Source organism: Manacus vitellinus, unplaced genomic scaffold (genome assembly GCF_001715985.3).
Source record: "Manacus vitellinus isolate BGI_N305 unplaced genomic scaffold, ASM171598v3 scaffold_1_pilon, whole genome shotgun sequence".
Taxonomy (NCBI): Eukaryota; Metazoa; Chordata; class Aves; order Passeriformes; family Pipridae; genus Manacus; species Manacus vitellinus.
This window is the reverse complement of record NW_021939396.1, coordinates 39,476,447-39,497,514: the sequence shown is the minus strand read 5'-3', so window position 1 is coordinate 39,497,514 and position 21,068 is coordinate 39,476,447. Positions and strand designations below refer to the sequence as shown.

The following is a 21,068-nucleotide window of genomic DNA, read 5'->3' as shown; positions in this document are numbered from 1 at the left end:
ACCTTAAAATACAGTACTGAGATAGCTCACCAAAGTTTAAAAGGCAAATGTAGCTTGAAAAGGCAATAGAGGCAATATAGTTCTTCTCCATTTCTAGAATTATTAATTTGGCACTAAGAAGGAATTCCCTGCATTAGAATTTATTAATGAAAAAATTATAGGAATGAAAAAGCACTACAAACTACTAATCAATTTTTGCCATAACTGCTTACAGCCAATCTGGCTTCTAGCTAAAACTCCATAAAACAAGAAAGGATGCAATATTAGATCACAAAGAAAACTAACACTGCAAAAAGGCACATAATAATTTTGCAGAGGGCAGACTTCCCAGTCGTACTATGCAACATGTGTAACAAGTATATTTAGAGAAAAGGGTATACTTCAGTGTAAACTGGTCCTACTCATAGACCACCTTAAGACTCAAATGAAACAAAACTAAATTCTACACAGCAAAAGTTCCTGACCCGAGACCTACTGCAGAGCAGTGCAAAAACTGATATGCTTCTCAGAATATTCAAATGGATACAGCCTTCCAAGAACTTTGGAAAAAATTCCTTTTAAATTATCACATCCTTTTTGTGTTGAGTCTGCAGGACAACATTTGCTTTCTATCAACTTTCTCTACCATTCACTTTCCTTTTAGCAATTAAAAAAATTAGCTGCCTTTGTCTAAAGCCAAACTTATGGACTAAACATGTATTAGCAGTAGCACAAGAGGCTTTTTTAGTAATCACTAGATTTCCAACATGCAGCTCCACAAAAGAATTAGGGAAATCTGAGATCATCAAAAACTTACCCCCCAACTTCTGCCCTACCCCTTCTGAACATGGTCCTCATCCAAATCATATAGTTATACACAAAGTTTTATTATGGAGCAAGATGAACTACATAGGTGGTGCATAACAAACATAGTTTCAAGAACTAGTAAGGCTGTGACATACAAAAAATATGTAAACTACATTTTTCTCAATGACTGTTCAGAGTCATTACTGAATATGTTAGGAGTTTGTTTGACAGAATTTCCATTTTGAATATACATAAAGATTATAAAATGAAACACATGACAAATATTCTGAAAAACCAAAGCCATTGCTGTTTATTTATATTTTAAAAATATGATGTCATGTAACAATAACAGATACATCCTGGTGTTCTTTTAAGTGGCAGATATCAGCAGGGAAGGACTTTTTCTTCCCCCATAGTTTGCATTACAGCACTTTATTTTAATCAATTTATTTAGGTGCTTCACAAGTTCACTTTCATATATTGTTCATGTGTTTCTGAGTTATATAAATGTCAGTCATGCCTTTGTCTATCTTCAACTAGAAATCAAGTTCATTTTCATAGCACCACAAATCATCACTGCTACTGTCCATAAGCTCAAATATATATTTTTTTAACCTAGTAACAATAAACTGAGACTAGAAAGTTTAGATTTTTTAAACAAAGACAAAAGAATTTCTGACTTTAATTCTCAGCATGGAGTTCTGTACTCACCTCTCTTTGGCACTCAGGTCACCATCTCCAGAGCCTGCAACAAATGAACTTGATGGTATGTCATCAACACAGAGCAGCAAGACACACACACAGGCCTTAGTGCTTAATGACATTAGATTATCAGGAAAAACATTTATTTTTGTATGCCCTAAAGAAACTGCAGTGTGTAGGTACTCCGTCATGTAGGACCATCATCAAATTAGCAGTTTTATCCAACTTGGAAGAACCTGACAAACAACACATCCTTTCCTCCATAAAGAAAATTCTACAGGTCATTTCACTTATCTTTGAAGTAGACTATTCAATAACAAAAGAGTGGGGTCTTACATTATAGTGCCGGGTTACCCAGTGCCGCACAGATTCATTACTGCTACACAAGGAATAACTGTCCTCCCAGAAATGGAAGGATTCTGTGCCTCTTAGCAAAGCCTGATGGCTTCCAGGAGACAATTAATCACTGAAGAACAAATAATATTCACAGCAGTAGAGATTATGAGGCTGGGAAAGTTTTAACAACAGGTTAAAAGATAGAGGCTTCCAAACACTTGGCATATTAAAAGGAACAAGTGTGTGTACAACTTCTTAAACCACTTGTGACTCAGTTGACTATAGGAACAAGACTATACCAGTTGCAGACAGAACTGAATTCCCATTTAGGTCAAAAATTTGGTGATTAAAAAACCCATTGCAACATGGGTTGTTGGTTTCATTTGGTGGTTGGGGTTTTTTTTATGCTTTAAACCTGTCCTGTAGATCTATATTTATGTATTTGACACTGGGCAGTACTCAACTATCAAAACTATTCCTAGAAGAAAAAGGTGCATTTCTGAGAACTAATTTTAAGAAGTCAGTACATAAATTAGTACATTTAACAATCAGAGAAGAACGCTACTTGATGAAATGACATTCTCTTTTCCAGAGATCAAATCTCTCAGATTTATTTAATCAAAGATATGATACAATTACAAGCCCATGCATTTCATAAAAATCTGAACTTAAAATTGTTATGGAACAAAATTTTAAATAAAGCATGTACAGAAGTTTCTGGGTATTCAAGTGGACTGGTTAGTCTGAAGAAATATTATATGCAACACATGGCCAGAAGCAAATATTTATCTCTTTTCTCTTGCTTATCTCTTTTCTTCCACCCCACACCTTCTGAAGATAAATCAAAAGTTGATTAACTCTGTGGATTAATTCCTAGGCATCAGCTCATAGCTGAACCCACAATTCCACTTTCCATTGACTACACATTTATAGTACACCCTTTTATGCTGTTATTAAAAATAAATAAGACATTTAAAAAAGGTATCTAGTAAAACTATTTTTAAAATGTCCTTTGTTCATTTAATATGCTGACAAAATTAAAATTTCTGTCTACTTAAATTCTTTTTTATCATTACAAGGTAATTCTTGCAATTCCGAAATGTTGTTGAAAATTACTACCTCTCGCAGAAAATTTGGGTATTTCTATGTAATGAAACTGCTGGAGAAATCACAGAGAAGCTGCAACAGATTAACATGAAATAAATATTAGAGCTAATATTTAAAGGCACACAAATACTTCAAACACATATGGTTTCAAATCTTTATTGTTTTAAAATTCTACATGTCTTTTACAATTACAATAATTTGTTACTTAAATGACTCTTGTATGGTTAATGTACAATGAGTTTTTTCCTGAAACTCAACCATGAAATACAATTTCATCAATATGATTTTTCTAAATAGATTAATACAAGATTTCTGTTTTGTTGAGAAGAACAAGTGCTTCACTTTCAACAAACGGCACAGGTGTCTTCCCTTCAGAATCTGTGTGATCAATCCATTGAAAGTGCTTTTGAAGATTGCAGATCTAACTGTGACTGATTTTCAAAATCAGTCTATCAAATTACAAGGGTTTTTTTAACATTAAAGAGCATTTTCATGTAATGAAACAAGCTGCAGTAGTTATTTTTATTCATCTACTGAGGCAAACTCATGTTGAAGAAAAATTATATGATTATCTGCATGCAATGAACACTCCTCTTTAAATAGTTGATGAATTTTACACATATAAAGAATCTGTTAAAGAGTGCAAGTACTTTGATAATGATTTCACAAAAGGACATATGCTGGTAATAATGGTAACTAACATTTAACATCTAAATATAAGCTAATGTATATTTAACAGGCAATTAACATGGCTAACAAACCATGTTTCAGGTGGTTGCCCTTCGAGAAAATGAACTCATTTGGTCCACACTCTTAAAGTTATCTGGGTAAAAAAAAAAAAAAAAAATCAAAGCAGTTAGGGCCAGAGTTTTTGATGAATTTCTTGTTTCTAAAATGTCACCTGTTAAAAAGTAAGAGCAGTACATCAATGACGTATCTTGTCTCATGACCTCAGTATAAAAAGATGGCCTGGTATTTGAAGCGATGAATGAAAGCACTGAAGGACAAGTCAAAAAAAGAATGGAGACAGAAGGAACTAAAATTTTGTTGTGTTATACTTTCTTGTTCCATGGTACTGCTTTCACTCTGTAGAATTTTGTACCCAAAGGAACTTTAAATCTGTTTTGTGCCTACAAGAAAAAAAAAAACGAAACAACAAATTAGAAACCCATGTGGGATTATTCCTCTGATTTTCAAATTTTTAAGGAGAAACTGATTCCCACCTCTCAGCGTTTACTAGACCCTTATGAGTCTGGCAAGGTTTGGGCAGTGTGGATGCAAATACCTAATCCACTGTTCACTGAACCCTTTTCTAATTCCCCTTCTCTTGCTATTCACTGAGGCAGAAGAAGAACAGGAATAGCAGAACTCAGGGCAATTTTCATCTAACTTGTTAGGCAGAAAGTACTTGTCACAATTGTTACAAATATTTAAACTGATTTTCTTCTCTATTAACTGCATATGATTTTCCATTACTATTTCCTTACCTTTTTTGCCTGGCAATATTCCTTTTCCATCACTTTTCCTAGCACCCAAGGTCTCCGAGATGCACCTGATGCTAAAGAGAAAATATATTTATTACTTTAGATAAGCAACTACAGGTAACAGGATATTACATTCCATTTTCATTAAAAGCAGAAATTCTTAAAAAATTCAATTTTTTTAATAAATGAACAAACATTAAGTTCAGATATCAAGGCAGCTTACTGGCATTTTCAAACGAAAACTTGATTTTTCAGTTCAAATTTTGTTTTAAAAACTAATATTAGAGAAGACAATAGCAAATCAAAACTGAAACTCACTAATGAATCAAAATTAGTCTCACTAACCAAGTCTGACCTTTTGGTCTCACTGAAGGCAAAAATTTCTTGAAATATTTCAAAGGACAAATTCTTATATACTCAGCTATTATTATTACTTTTACTGAAACATTTGATTATTTTTCTATATTAGTGATGGAAATTAGTTACTCATAAATAATAGTTTCAGAGCCCTACAAGTCTGTCAGGTTTGGTTGCAGTCTTCTGAGAGTACCTGATACCATTCAGAAAGAAGACTGAAAAACCACAATAATAAAGTGACAGATTAAAAGAGCAACAGTGGGCATAAATAAACTTCCAGCTTATATCTATTTCTTTAACAGTAAGTAAAACTATGTGTCTTGTATTCCAAGAAATTACATCCATTTTACTAGCTTTGCTCTTTTCTAACTATCACTAACCACAGCATAAAGAAAATATCAAAATAAATAGAAGGAAAAAAATCACATACCCTATACATAATAACCAAATCAATGCTTTTCTAAGTGTGACTATTTATGAGATACTGTATGTAGTGACTAGAACATGACTCACTCAAGAACCACACTTTGAAATTTTATTAGCCTTCAAGGTTAAACTGGCAATTAGTAGCCGAGTAGATTCTGTTCTGCTCCACACTCCTACCTATAATCAGTGCAAAGAACTCACACATGGGCTGAATGCTCAACAGCTAATATTTAAATTACAAAACCTCTTTTTTTAATTAGAATTTCCTGGGCTGACAGGCTTCATTGATCTAACAGAGACAGTGAGAGAGATGCAGGGTTCTTTTCCCTACATCTGCAGATGGAAATTTCCATATCCCAAAGGGACAACACTGAAACCATGTGGTCCTTCCTTAATCAATTTCAGTGTTGTCATAACATTTTAAGCCATCGTAATATAAGTAGAGACATCCTATGATAGCCTAGATCCCTGACATTTAATAGTTTAGGTGGATCTATACAGAATTAACAATTTGATATGCCTGTTAATACAAAAGGTCAGGTTTAGATACAACATTTTGGCAGCCCTTAAAACAATAATTTGCATTACCTAGATCCATATCAATTTTAACCTATCACAAATACAACTGGTGTTCTGGACTTCATTCTTCCCCACTTCCCTGATGGAGGAATAGAATCAAGAAGACACGGTTTCCTGGAGCACTGAGACAGAGACAAATGTGTTCCTCAAGCAAAAGGTAAGTCTTCACTGGTTTTTGTATGTGCGGTTTCTTCAAATCTGAGACTAACTAGTTAGCAAGTGGTAAGGAATGGAGCAAGCTAAGTCCATTTGAAAACAGGACAGTGAATTATATACTCACAGTAACATACCAACTGACATGGCTTTTACATTATATATGTAAACCAACAGTATGAAAATCTACCATATTTGACATAGCTATGTATGCACTACTAATGCCATAGTTCAGAACATATTACATCTGTAACTAAGACAGGCATTCTCCCCTTATGCTTCACAGATGACACATGGCACACATCCTTCATCAGACTCAGAATTCAGATATGGACTGGCGGTCTTCTGGAGACTACACAATTATTTAAGATCTATCATCTTTCATCATAACTGAAATCTATTGTGAGTCTGCTCACTGAAAATAATTTGACAGCTTGTGAGATGCAATAACATGTAGAAACTTTCACTTTAGAATGAATACTAAATTTTCTTTTAATGTGTATTCTTAGACATTTCCGAAAAGTTGGGAGCACAGGTGGGTTTGCAAAAAATACTACACATGACAGTTTAAAGACATTTACATGATTCTATTTCATGTAGCTCATAGTTTAGTGCAAAGCATTGCTATTTTTCCTCATTTAAAAAGATTTTGATTTAGCTATGTTTACACAGTTGCCAAAAACAGCCAAAAAAACCCCTTGTAGATTAAGGGAGAAAAAAAAGTAAATGTGCCATCAACATAAAAAAAAAACCATACAGAAAGTGTTCTATGAAAACTTATTAGCCTTGCTAAATACCATTTGAATTTGGTGGAAAAACAACCAGCAAAAATATTGCTTGCAAATCCCCATATACTGTTGTCTACATTTTGTTATTTATTATTCATGCTACTAAGTAGTTGAAGTAACCTGATGGGAATGTTAACATACTCTCTGTGTGTACAAAAAATGGCATTTTCTCCCCCCTCTTTTTTTTTTTACAGCTTCTTTGAAGATGCAGATACTTTTCCCTATTTTTCCAAGATATTAACATTTATATAAATTTTTGATTAAAAATGTTCTGTCCTGAAAAATATTTTGCATTAGAACAAATAGCAAAAGCTACAAAGATAGCTGACAACTACCTGTATTACATGCTTCTCATATTTATCACATATATATTTATAAAATCACTTACTAAGCATTAGAAAGTGAAGAGTGTTATTTGTAGGAGGAGTTAGTAATTGGAAGAAATCTGACACTTACCACACTCACCTGGTTTGAGATCCAGGGCAGCAAGGGACTCTGAGTGCAAGAAATACAAGGTTGGACTAACAGTGAACAACACATAGTTGTCATGCCTTTCGTCCAAGATAATGAGAACCAAGTCGCCAACCTGAAAACTGGGGAAAAAAAATAAAATCACAGAACTTAAATAAAAAAAAGCATAGAAGCTTAAAACTACATTAATTACACTTAATTACATTTTTTCCCCATGTATTGCACAGACTGAGACTTAGTTGAAGAGCAGAACAGATGTTTCTATTTGCTACACCAACATATATACATTTTACATTTTCAAATCAACAAAACCAGGCTATCTTTTGAAAAGCATTTTTGAAATGTACTACACCAATCAGCTCAAATTATTTTTTTTCAAAAGAACTGTCAGTTTTGCTTTAAGAAAAATAATCAGAAATGCCTAACAAAAAAAATAAAGATTTAATTTTGCATTATTTCTATTCACCCAAAATTAAGGTAACCATCGCTACAGCAGTGTTTACAAACATTCTTTTGATGTTTTAAACTGAAGCTAATTAGAACATAGAAAAATACAGCAAAATATTTATGTACTTTCAATCTTAAAATTTTAAGCACACGAGACAAAGAAGGAATGAAGTGCCCATTTTTAATCAAAGGATTAAAAGCAAAATAAACACTGTGGTGACTTTACATAAAAAGTTTTAAAAATCTGCTTCTTCCTGACACTAGAGTAACATAAGAAGCCACCAAGTTCTCATGCCAAGTTTCAGTAAAATAATTCAAAGAACTTCTTTTCCACAGTGCAAATGTGTTGCAAGTAAATTATTTAGCCATTAACTAAATGAATTCTAAAATAGCTACAAATTAGGCATTAGATCATGAGGGGGGCTCTAAGAATAAATATTATTAGTCTTCTGGGGATGGAGGAGGAAGCGGCAAAGAAAGCAGAAAACTCTTCTTCATCAAAGGAGACTACAGATACATAGTCAGAGACAAATGAGTAAATCTAGAAAATTTAGCTCATCTTCTTTAAAGTTCACTTTTTGATTAAATAAACAATATTCCAGGCTTTTCTGTCTGGACTTATTATGAAGACTGGCTATATTGACTTAAAGACATCTCTATTGGAAAGACAACTTCTTTCACCATGTTTCCTCCCAAACGACTACCAAGAGAGTCACCAGAATATTCAGATTCTCAAGGGAAAAACCAATCCTTCACACACTGATCTTGTTACAATAAAAATGCAAACTGGTGCAATTCAGAAAACGTGAATGGAATAATCTGTGCTCATTTTCTTACCAAAAAGATTTCTTATATTACTCAAGTAATTTATAAGTCTGATAATGAGAAGTTGTCTGTAGCTTTCATATTTTGCAAGAATATTTCTTTTTCCAGCAACAATTCTACATGCAGCTGCTAACAGATTGACAATACCTAACAAAATGTTTGAGTTGATTTAATTTCATTCTGTCAGGATAAGCCAAGAGTTTTGAAGACTTCAGGAAGTTAAAACTGCTCTCGTAATATAATACAGCACTATGCATATTCAAAGGTGAACAGATTTCTTTCTACTTTCTCTTTGCACGACTTCAAGGTTACAGATAAACAACGAGTAATCTAAAGGAAAACTCAGGGAGGATTCTAGAAATCCCATGAAGTATTATTGATATAACCCGTGTAAAGAACGCTACAGAATTCAAGAAAGTCACTGACATACAGAATTCAGAAAGGCTGGTTTTTTGTTTACAAATTCGTTTTCTAAAATTTGATGTACGCTCAACTGGGATGCTTCAATAGCTGATGGCTGAAATATGGAGAAGATCTATATATCTTTTCACCACAGAGCAAGAACAGAAGAATTGTGATATTCTTTGACTATACACTTATTTTATTGAAAGCATATCCATCTGTTGATAAGAAAATTAACATGTACTTACTCTCTAATTGCTATTTTTTCAGAATGTCTTGAGGATACTGATGACATGCTTTGGGACATCTATAAAAAAAGAGAAAAGCTATAAAGTATTGACAAGCTATGATGAAATGTACATTACAGGTAAGAATATGGTAAGATAATTTTTGATTTCAAGTAGTGTCTAGTTTTGCAGATTTTATATTCATTCAAAAAACAGCATACTTTTGTCATCCTGTTCTGTAGTGGGTTTGGTTGTTTGTGATTTGTTTTAGGGTTTCATTATTGTGCCTTTTTTTTTTTAAGACCTACATTTGATTATGAAATTTCTTGCATAACTGACTTCTCCCTCATTATTTAAAACTAAGAAGGGCTTTCCAGATCAGTGCCAGTGAAGATTTATTCTGAGCATACACAAGATCTATGATACAGCTGTGCATGTAACACAGAAGCCACTGGTACTAGAAGAGGCTGATGGTAGAACACAGAAGGTTAAACATATTTATTACAATTAAACTCTAGATGTTGAACTCAATATGTTTTCTCAGTTTTTCTAAGAACTGTCACAAAATCTGAAGTTTATTGTAATAAGACAGATCAGTACTCCCTGGAATAAAACTGGAGTCAAATCAACTAAGACCAAATGAAGGCTCAGTTATATGAGGTTTTGAACATAAGAATTCTCCTATATTTAAGTTCATTTAAATTAATGGCACATGGACTAACTTCAATAGGACAAACTAGACCTAAAAATAAATATAACTGTACACAAACTTTCTACAGTAACTATGATAATGAGAAATGAAAGTGGGTAATACTACTTTCTATCTACAAAGGAATACCTGGTCCACATGCAGGCAAGTAGCTAGAGAAGTAGATCTGACGTAAATGTATCCGTTTCATTACCCTCGGGTAACTTCCTTACAAAAGACAATTTATAATTGCTCCGGAGAAACTCTGACTAGAGGTCCTGCAGATTTTCCATTCATTCTTACTTCCTGGATTATTTATACAAGCTATTCAGATCTAGATTGCTCATACTTGAAGTTTAGCACATGATTTTTCAGCTGTAACTCAAATATTGCTCCCTACACCATATTTCCTATTGTCAATCTTGCCCTCTGCCTTCCCCAGAGGCAGCACCAGCCTGTCTTCACACGAGCTTGAAGCCTTTTCACAATTAAGTTTCTACATTTCTTCAAAGAATGAGTCCAAATTGAATGCAGTACAACACAAAAAGCTCTCAAATTCTGATGATGCTTTCAGCAGATTTCTTTAGAGGATCCAACTTCAGAGTTGTTTTTTTTTGTTAGAGGTTACATTTGTCTTATTCACGTTGTACTTTTCTTTCTTGAAAAAGTTGCAGCTAGCATGAACGTTGTCAAATTTGCCTTGATTGTTCACAAAAGTGTCTGAGAGTTCTTTTCAGATACTAAGATCAGAGATTTCCTTGCTATTTTAAAAACTAGAATAAGTGTTAAATTAAAATGCAAACTAGCCTGATTTCTGTATTTTTCCTTAATTTCTAATTTTAAGGGAAACAGAAGAAATGAGAATATTAAGAATAATTCCATTAAAATTTAGTAAAGAATGTTTTTATGAATACAGTTCTTATGGCCTTTACACAGAAAAAAAGGTTCCCTTTCTCAGTAATTCATATAAAATAAAAAAATCCTGTAATAACACTCCCAGTACTAAAATAAGGTCCTTTTTATTTTTTATTCCTTGCAGTGGTAACCCACAGTTCTTCTGCAAAAGATAGTGACCCTCAAAGATTTTCTTTATTTAGCAGATCCCCTTCTAAGTTGCATATCTGAAGAAGCTTAATAGAAATAAACATTGATATTTAAGTGTTGATGTATATTTCAGTTTTATAAGTGCATTGGGAAAGAGAGGGAAAAAGGATGAGAACAAAAATAAAAATAAATTTATCTGTAAAAAACCAGATTATAAGTAAAGAACTGAAAAGGTATTAATTTCCTATGCCCAGTTAAAAATAAAATTTGAATTTTTTAGGGATCAATAAACTGCCAATTTCTCCTACATCGCTTGGTATTAACCATAACAACAAAAAGAATCTTCTATTGTCTTGTACATTGCATTTTCTTCAATTTTATTTTACTCTGAGATGAAAAGGGATCAAAAATTTAGGAAATCCACAGAGGTTTAAAAATATGTCCAGTGTGTTTTGAGTTTCATCATAAAAAACTACACTGAAATAACTTTTGTGCACTTCATTAACAATTAGAATAAAAAAATTCTTTAAAAAAGATGCTTTTAGGTGTCTTGCAATACTTTCTCACACCCTGAACAAATATAACAGGTCCTAAGGTAGCTGACTTGAAAGGATGCTCTCCTTGAGCTTGTCAACAGAGTGGATGTTGTGAGTGAAGTGGAGATTGGTGGCCATCTTGGCCACAGCGACCACAAAGCAATCAAGTTTAAAATCTCTGTTGACCGGAGGAAAAGTGCCAGGAAAACCTCAGCTCTGGACATGAGGAGAGCAGACTTCAGGCAGCTCAGGGAATTAGTAAGTAAGGTCCCCCAGGAAAATGTTTTTTCAGGTGCTGAGGTCCATCAGTGCTGGTCACTTTTCAAACATCACCTCCTAAGGGCACAGGAGCATGCCATTCCCAAATGGTGGAAGTCAAGCACGCGAGGCAGAAGGCCAGCTTGGCTGAGTAGGGATCTTCTCTTGGAAATAAGGCAAAAAAGGAAGGTGTATGCCCAGTGGAAGCAAGGTCAAGTGACACAAGAAGAATTCAGAGATGCTGCTTGTTGCCATAAGGAGAAAATTTGTGTGGCTAAAGCTCAGCTGGAGTTGAAGCTGGACAGAAATATGGGGGACAATAAAGAGCTTTTTCAAATACCTTAATGGCAATAGGCAGTATTGAAATATAATAATTGGCCAGTTAAAGGATGGGGGGGGGCAACTCATAAACAGGGAGAGAGACAAGGCAGAGGTGTTTAACACTCTTTGCCTCTGTCTTCAACACAGATGACAGACCAAGGGGGTCTCAGTGCCCTATGAGAATGATCAGCTCTCAGTCAACCCTGAAATTGTGCTGAATCTGCTGCTCCAGCTGGATCCCTACAAATCTATGAGGCCTGATGGCATTCATCCCAGAATCCTCAAAGAGCTACTGATGTCAACGGACAACCTCTCTCAATGATTTTTGAGCAGTCTTGGGATTCTGGAGTGGTCCCAGAAGCTGGTGAACATTGTCCCAGTTTTCAAGAAGGAGGACCCTGGAAACTACAGGCCTGTCAGTCTCACTTCAGTGCCTGGTAAAGTTATGGAAAAGATTATTCTGGGAATACTGAAAAACACCTGAAAGACAACACAGTCATTGGTGACAGCCAGCATGGCTTCATGAGAGGAAAATCCTACTTATCAAGCCTGATTTCTTTTTATGACAAGGTAATCTACTCAGTTGACCAAGGGAAGCCAGTTGATGTAATCTTGAATTTCAGTAAAGCTCTCAATATTGCCTCTCACAGTACCCTTCTGGACATTTTGTCCAGCACACACATGGAAAAACACATCATGGTGGTGGGTGAGCATACGGCTCACAGGTCGAGCACAGAGGGTGACAGTGAATGGGGTAACATCAGACTGGTGACCTGTCACTAGTGGGGTTCCACAGGGCTCCATCTTAGGCCCTGGGCTCTTCGACATCTTCATAAATGACTGGAAGGGATACTAAGCAAATTTGCAGATGACACAAAACTGGGACGAGCTGTTGACTCCTTCAAAGGCAGGTAGGCCCTGCAGAAAGACCTCAACAAATCAGAGGACTGGGCAATCACCAACCATACAAAGTTCAAAAAAGGGAAGTCCCAGATTCTGCACCTGGGATAGGGCAACCTTGGATGCATGTACAGACTGGGGAATGAGATGCTGGAAAGCAGCACTGTGGAAAGGGTCCTGGGGTTCCTGGTTGATGGTAAGTTGAATATGAGTCAGCAGTGTCCCAGCAGTCAGGAGGGCCAACCATGTCCTTGGGGGGCATCAGGAACAGCAGTGCCAGCCAGTCGAGGGAAGTAATTGCCCCACTCTGCTTTGCACTGGTGCAGCCTCACCTTGAATATTCTGTGCAGTTTTGGGTGCCGCAGTATAAGAAGGACATTAAGCTGTCAGAGAGTGTCCAAAGGAGGGCAATGAAGATGGTGAAGGGCCTTGAGGGGAAGCTGTATGAGGAGCAGTTGAGGTCACTTGGTCTGTTCAGCCTGGAGAAGAGGAGACTGAGGGGAGACCTCATTGCAGTCTACAACCCCCTTGTGAGAGGAAGAGGAGGGGCAGGCACTGATCTCTTCTCTGTGGTGACCAGTGACAGAAACAGAGGGAATGGTCTGAAGTGTCAGGGGAAGTTTTGGATATTAGAAAAAGGTTATTCATCCAGAAGATGGTTGGGTGCTAGAACAGGCTGCCTAGGGAAGTGGTCACAGCACCAAGCCTGACAGACTTCAAGAAGCATTTGGATGATACTCTTGGGCACATGGTCCTGTGCAGGGACAAGAGTTGGACTCAATGATCCTTGTGGGTCTCTTCAAACTCGACATTTTTCACAGAATATGCTAACTTCTACTGGAGAAGCTTATCAAACACTTCTGCTATGAAATGTAACTTCCAATTACACAGATATCAGTTTCTATCACACTTCTACATATCACCGGCCACTTAAAGAAGGCGAGATCATCATGGCCAGTCCAACCAAACCATGTATCTTGTTTCCCACACACAGTAATTTCTTAAAGACTTAAAGTTGAGACCTGCTAGCAAGGATAAATAAAAGAAGGATTCATAGCCCAGGAATCAAGGGTGCTTTGTTACCATATTCTTTTTCCTGCCATCGGCATTGACTATTACTTAAGCATTTAAGACAATGGCTGTTTGCATTTCCAGTGGGAAAATAGGTAGAATTAAGAGTTTCACACCTTACAAAAGTGACAAGTGTAGTTTTCCCAAAACCATCTCTATGTTATTACTAACGCTCTTAATTAGGTTTAATGTAATTCTTGTAAACTGGCCGTCAATCTACTGTTGCTGAAAAACTGAGCCCTGTACCCCAAGCCTGAATGTTCTACGTTTTTTTCTGGAAAAACTCTGTTTCTCTCCAGTCCTGATAATTCCCATCCTGTGAATCTTTTCCATGAGAAGACTGCTAAGATGAGGTACTTTTGAAAGGTTATCAGGTTACTTACCTCTTGCCTTAACATTGAAAACAGTTTTGAAATTAATAAATACACATTTTTAGATTTTAGCAGACTTAATATTTTTTAGCTTTCATTTTTTCACAAAACTTAAAACATGCCTTGCACAAATACTTACCAATCTTTGATTTAATCTCTTATTTTCCTCTTCTTTCAACTGCAAAGTCTGAAAGAAAATCTCATCTGATGAGCTAACTAGTACACTTTATACAATACAAACATTTAAAAAAAGTTTTTATATGACTAGAGCCCGACTACTTATACAATACTACAGCTTTCAATTCTAAAACAATTATCAAAATATATTTTGAATAAAGACATGTAAAAAAAAAAAATTGAAGTCTATCAATTATCCAGTGCTACAAAACCCACTACTAAGCTGTATTTACCTTCATACTCATATTTTCCTTTTAGTTAGAAAAACAAGTCACTGATAGAACAGCAAAAGAAATGTAATATATCACTACATTAAAGCTTCTACCCATGACAAATCCTTTATAATCAGATGACAGAATAAATCAGGTAAGCACTTCTGCCAGTAACATCCAGGCACTTGCATCATAGAGTGCCACAATGCATCAACAGAAAACACTACTTTTCTCTGTCTGGTCAGAGATTTTAGTCCAAATGATTCTAGAAAGCTGAAAGCTAAAGATACTGTTGTTTTGTTTTTTTACAGTCAACTTTAAAATGGCAACTGAGATGGAGTTAGACATGACTGGACAGTTAAAATTTCCTAGCATCTGAAATATTGTAGTGTAACGACTAGGGGTCAATCTTATCTTTTCCCCAGAATACAGCCTAAGAGAAATTATTCATTTCCATGAGAAAGAAGTAAATCAATTCTAATTCCTGTCCAGCTGCTTTGTATGTCTTATTTTGAAAAAGTAATCACAACTTTTTTTTTACTGCAGAAATTCTCTGGATCAATGTCACCTGTCACTTCTAAGAAGAAATATTACATCTGAGTCATTCACACTGAAGCCTACATAAACAGAACAAAATAAAGCTAGGACAAGAATAATGTACTAATACTTCTCTTGAATTACTTCAGTGAATTATACTGATCCAAAAAGAGTACAATGAAAAAACATGTCCTGAAATTATATTTATAATCCTTGCAGACACTGTCTTGCATCAGATCATATAACTGATGACAGCACAACTTCACATGCACATATTTATAAGTAATTAGTTGTAACACTTCACTTCCCAAACAATCTACTTACTCTTTCTAACAACATTATCCTCTGCTTTTCTTCAGACATATGGACATTTTCACTAGAAGAGAAAGAAAATGGATAGGTTAAAAATGAAATTTTTTTTCATGATCAAAAATATCTTTTCCACACAACCCCCACCATCTTCACTCAGTGAAGTGTGCTATAATATTTGCTAGCACAGATGGAACGGCCCAGAAAGATACCTTAAGAATCAGCATTGACGTCTCTGGCATGTTTTGGGGGATTTTTTTTCTTTTCTTTAAACCAAGGAGCTTCTTTGTTGCAACAAGCCAGTGAACTTTCAGTCATTCATTAGTCTATCAAGTTAGATAGGGACATTTCTTGGTATTTCACAATATCTTCAACCCACCAGGATGAAAGATACAGCTCCAAATGCTTTGACAGTTAACTCCTGATAGTGCAGTTCAGCTCTGTGATGTCATATTTTCCTAGTCTGTAGTTTAAAGGCTATTGGGAAGTAGTTTAGAGTGCCCTGGGACCCTTTCCTAGAGACACTAATGTGAACTTGCTAATTGTTGCCATTTATCTGTCTCATAAACTGAACACTGGGTCACGATAAGACAATACTCACATCGCAATAAGAAATTTCTTAAGAATATAGAGAGCAATTCCTAAAACAATTAAAAGGTATTTTAAAAGCAGTTTAACAGGGAAGAAGCAATGCATTTTATAGTCCAAACTGATTTGCTTGGTAAAAGAAAATAGAAGTTTTGGGATGAAATAAGTCAAGCAAACTGCCAAGTAGAACTTGTAGCAAATTATAATTAAGCCATGCTAATCATTACCTCATTTCAGCTAAAAGGCTGTTTAGTTCTCATGTAATAGGAAGTAGTCAACATATATCTGTATTAATTTCAGTATATTACCTGACTTTTAATACACTGAGTCATAATTTTTTTGTTCACAAGCTTACCTTTACAATTATTCTTTTTTGTAAATCTGTTTTGAGAGTTCAAGACTGGAATGATTACTGTAAGAAACATCTCTCCTTCTAATGACAGGGTACTTCCTTATTTTATTATCAGTGCAAGCTTAGTCTGGTAAGCAACAACTGTTTTCCTCACTTCCACAAAGCTGTTTAGTTCTCTGGGTATGCAATTCTGGGATAGGGCAGCATATGTTGTGATGGACATTGATTAAGTGAATGGAAGTGTATCTGACAACTCTGCTTTTGTTCCTCTGGCAAAAACCTTGTGTCTTTCCCAGTCAGGTTCATTGCTTCTGTAAAAGGTATGGAGAAGAAGTCTGGGATTGTTCAGAAAGCTAGAGGCATGAAAGTGAGACACTGTTCATGTAGCCACCCAACTCATTCACTATCACAGTTCTTCTGTTTAACTTACACTTGGTATACTTAAATCTATTTTTTCATCTCATGACTGTGAGGCCAAGTTTCGGCTTTAAGTTGTATACTTATAAGTCATCAAACTCACACATTTCTGATGATTGTGACACCACAATTGTATGTTCATGTACACTTAAAAGAATAATTTTAGGAGGAAAGGTGGAAAGAGTGTTAAACGTGCTCATTTGTACTCCGCAACAGCCAACAGCGTACACTTCTAGAACAGGTGAGTGCTTTGTATATTTCTACTACAATGCCCCATACTTACTGCACAGCCATCATACTGGTTTCCATTGTGGAGTCCATTCTCCCTTCAGCCCCAAAGTCAGAAACCAATCGGTCTGTGTCAGTGGGAACATCAGCTGCACAGGCTCCACAAGCTTCTGATGCTGCTGCCGAGTAGGTTGATGGAGAAAAATTACTACTTCTCAGTTTATTAACTTCTTCTTCAAGCTTCTTCTTCTCTTCAAGCAAGCGAGCTCGGTCTTCAGAAAGTGTTTCAATCAAATCTATGACACAAATAAACAGAAATGCTTTTAATAACAGCAAGCACTAAGGATCAAAACCAACATGCAGCGAATACAATAGTCCTATTAGAGAAGACAAATACTTCCGAAGAACTTTGCTTACCCTTATCTTTCTCTTGCTGTTGTGTAAGCACTTTTAATTTGTCACTAAGATCATTAATTATATTTTCTTTTTTCATTTTCTCTCTTGCCAGAACAGTGTTAAAGTTGGTCTGAAAACAGAAAGGAATTATTACTGAAATAAGAAATGTACTGTATAAATATAATGCAAAATACATCACTGGAACAAAAAAGTACAAACGACAGCATGCATTTCAGTTTTCTAAATTATAATTAAAAAAGGAATCAAAACTTGTTTACTTATTGCTTTGGTGAAGAGATACAATGCCTGCAATATTTTGATGTTTCTCCGTAACAGTTTTTTAAAATTTATTTTATTTTTAACTCTCTCATTCCCCCAGGCCCAGTACACGCAAATAGTACAACAAAGAAATCATTACAAAAAATAATTTGCAAGTTGTTGTTTTCTTCTTTAATTATAATACTTTATATTTCAGTTAATGTAAAATAGCTGTACGTTTTGTATGTAAAACAGTTACTTTAAAGATTAAAATTATTAAGACAAAGCTGAAATGAATCAGGATATGTCACATACAATAACAAAGAAAAATATTAATATACTGTAATCTAAACAATACATTTCAAGTCATGCATTAATTGCTCAGGGAACAATTAATTAATGCAAAAGAGATACAGGAATCCTGGTTGAATAACTGAACATATAAAACGAGGCCAGTATAGCCGTCAGTCTCAATCCAACAACTCTTTCTGTTTATTCAATCTTTCTACTGATCATTACACCCTCACCCCTTTTACTCTTACAGCGCTGCTGAAGAGAGACAAAAACGACCAACACCACCTATCAAACTGATATTTTAAATTAATTTCACTTTTTCAGTGAATTTTAAGATTGTCTTTACCTATCCATACCAACTCTCAGTCTTAAAATGGAAAATACTTGGCAGGCTACACACTTTACATAGTGCACAGCAGCCTTTGGCATATGTCTGCATAACAAAACTATCAGACTACAAACATAAATAACACCTTTAAGAAAATTTCACAGAGGAAGCAAATAATGACAAAAAAGACAAAGGTGGGGTTAAATACTCAAAATATTCAATAATCAGCAGAGCCACTGTGGTTAACTGTTAGCACTGACTGATACACCACTTTTCTGGGTTTAAGGTATTTGTTTGCTTGGTTTTGTTGGGGTGGTTTGCTTGTTAATAAAAAGTTTCAGCTTTCCCCAGAATTTGCTGTGAATGCCTCAGAACCTTCCCTTCCATGTTCTGCTGCAAAAATGAAGAATACTATTAGACAATGAGTAAAATGGAATAGTAAGGAATATTGTGATGAGAAATAAATCTAATAGTTACCCATGTAGGAAAAAATTCCTGTTAGATTTACTATGTAAGGCTCACCTCAGTATTAATGCTTGCAGTCCAAGAATTTCAATAATATTCCTTCTTTATAGATGTCTGCAATTTTGTGTTCTATGCACCAAGTGATTCATAGCATTCACCAAGCTGGCTGATCACTACCCTGTCTCTTTGTCCTCATTTGATCCCACCATAGCTAGAGTACGTAGAGGTACTTAAAACAGAAAATCCTCTCTTGGTGTTTAAACGCAACAAAGCTGTAGATAATAGCTGTTGCTAACAGAGATTTAATTTAAGAACTCAGGACGTTTGAAAAGGAAGATGTGAGGATACAGATATAAAATATTAATCTAGTGCAGTATGATTTTGTATCAAGGTGTGGAGTACGTAGAGTTTCTAAGTTCATTATGTAAAATACAGTGTTAGCTTTAAACCTAAAACACCACCTGTCCACGCAAACAAGGTTTAAAAGCCAGTAAGCAACATTCCAAATCAATTAGTATTTCAAACATATAGTGTTGTCCAAAATTTTGTAGCAACTGGTATCTTTCTGCAGTTAAAGAGATGAATGAATAAAAATTTCAAGTAAAGGAAGCCACAAAAATTGAATCTGGATAGCCCAGTTTCTTTGTCAATTTTTTTTATTTTGGGGTTTGTGGATTGTTTGGGGTTTTTGTTTGGTTTTGGTTTTTTTTTGGGGGGGATGTTTTTGGTTTTTTTGTTTGTTTGTTTGTTTGTTTTAAAATCTATAAGTGTTGGATTCCATTAACACATCATATCCTGGTGCAAATGTGGAACACTTCCAGAATGTGGAAGTGTTACATAGCTGAAGAGAAAACCCTACTCCAACTTCAAAACAGCAAAAGAACACATAACTGTCATGGGAGCAAAAGTAATGAAAAAAAAGAATTAACTTTACCTGCTGTTCTGCAGTGAGTGATGTTCTGATGTTCTGCATTTCTTCATTCTTTCTTTTCTCTTGTTCTTCAAGTTGCTCCAAGAACTTCATTTTTTCTTCCTGAAACTTCTCTTGAAGTTCAGCAACTAAAGTTGATTCAGCAGATGATTCAGCAGGAGGACTTAAAAGAAAATGTTTGGGCTTTAAATTTGCAGCATATACTGAGTCCCAGAGTACATGAAATAAGCAAACACACAAAAAGTCAGAAGTTCATTGTGAGACATTATTTCTGAAATATTTAATAAATACCGTATTACAATTATGTTACTACTATTCAATTTTACCTTTTAGTCATGAGCATCTCACCAGTTCTTACTCTTGGGCATTCTGTTTGTTTAGTGTACTACACTGGCTAACTGAAGTTTTGTTGAGGGGGAAGGCTTTCGTTTACATTTTTGTAAACATAACAGAAGGTGTGGAAAGTGGTAAAAAGAACAAAAAACAATCAACTTCATGAAGATTCTTAGTATATCAAAATACAACACCTTCAGAACTCTCACATAAATTAAAACAAATAAGCAGTAAATCTGATGCTTAGGAATCCAGAGACAAAACTCAAAACTCTGGACTGCAAAATCTGGAGGACAGCAGTAATCATAAAGGGACAAAAGCATCAACAGTTATGGAGGCAGGAAGGATAATGATCGTAAATGGTTTCTGAAACAGAAAATGTTACATAGGCCAAGTATTTTCCATCACTGAGGCAAAAACATTAACTATGCTCTTCTCTGTTTTGGCTTGAGTTATCAAGAACCACCACTGAAGAATTTCAGAATAGAGAAATCCCTTTGTCGGGTAACATTTATGAAAACTTGTATTATTTCAAATTTCTATTATTCTTCTACACCAGAATCATATTTAAACCCAAATCTTTTAGCTGCACTAAACCAAAGCAGGAATCATTTGCCTCTCAAATAGGCTGCCTGGACTACTGACTACAAATGACAGCCAGGTAAAAGACATTCTTGTTCTTCAAAGAATGCTCCCACATTACTAGTTTTTACAGCTCATCACTGTATCAGGCTTTAGGTTTACAGATTTAATCTGCAAAGGTCTTGACAACTACAGCATTAGTGACAATGCCTAACTTTTTTATTGTTTTCAAGATACCAAAAGCACATATCTTCACATTGGGGTTTCTTTGCAAGTAAACACTGTACTACTCTAAGATGAAAGAGGACATATTTAACAATGCTGCCACTGTTCTGTTACATGGGCATATACTGAAGATACAAACTATTATGCAGCAGCTAAG

General features: G+C 35.2%; 1 protein-coding gene across 2 annotated transcripts in view; it reads right to left on the bottom strand.

Annotated features, from left to right (window-relative positions):
- Positions 1 to 3,071: 3,071 nt before the first annotated feature.
- Positions 3,072 to 21,068, bottom strand: part of RB1CC1 (RB1 inducible coiled-coil 1) — a 69,287-nt gene continuing 51,290 nt past the window's right edge. For both annotated transcript variants that reach the window (XM_018080272.2, XM_018080269.2), the window contains exons 16-24: positions 19,775 to 19,934; positions 17,517 to 17,625; positions 17,155 to 17,395; positions 15,530 to 15,581; positions 14,419 to 14,466; positions 9,112 to 9,170; positions 7,175 to 7,311; positions 4,419 to 4,489; positions 3,072 to 4,061 (exon numbers count right to left, since the gene is read on the bottom strand). In XM_018080272.2, the coding sequence (XP_017935761.1) occupies positions 3,984 to 4,061; positions 4,419 to 4,489; positions 7,175 to 7,311; positions 9,112 to 9,170; positions 14,419 to 14,466; positions 15,530 to 15,581; positions 17,155 to 17,395; positions 17,517 to 17,625; positions 19,775 to 19,934 (955 nt within the window). In that variant the 3' untranslated portion in view covers positions 3,072 to 3,983. The remainder of the gene's footprint in view (positions 4,062 to 4,418; positions 4,490 to 7,174; positions 7,312 to 9,111; positions 9,171 to 14,418; positions 14,467 to 15,529; positions 15,582 to 17,154; positions 17,396 to 17,516; positions 17,626 to 19,774; positions 19,935 to 21,068) is intronic.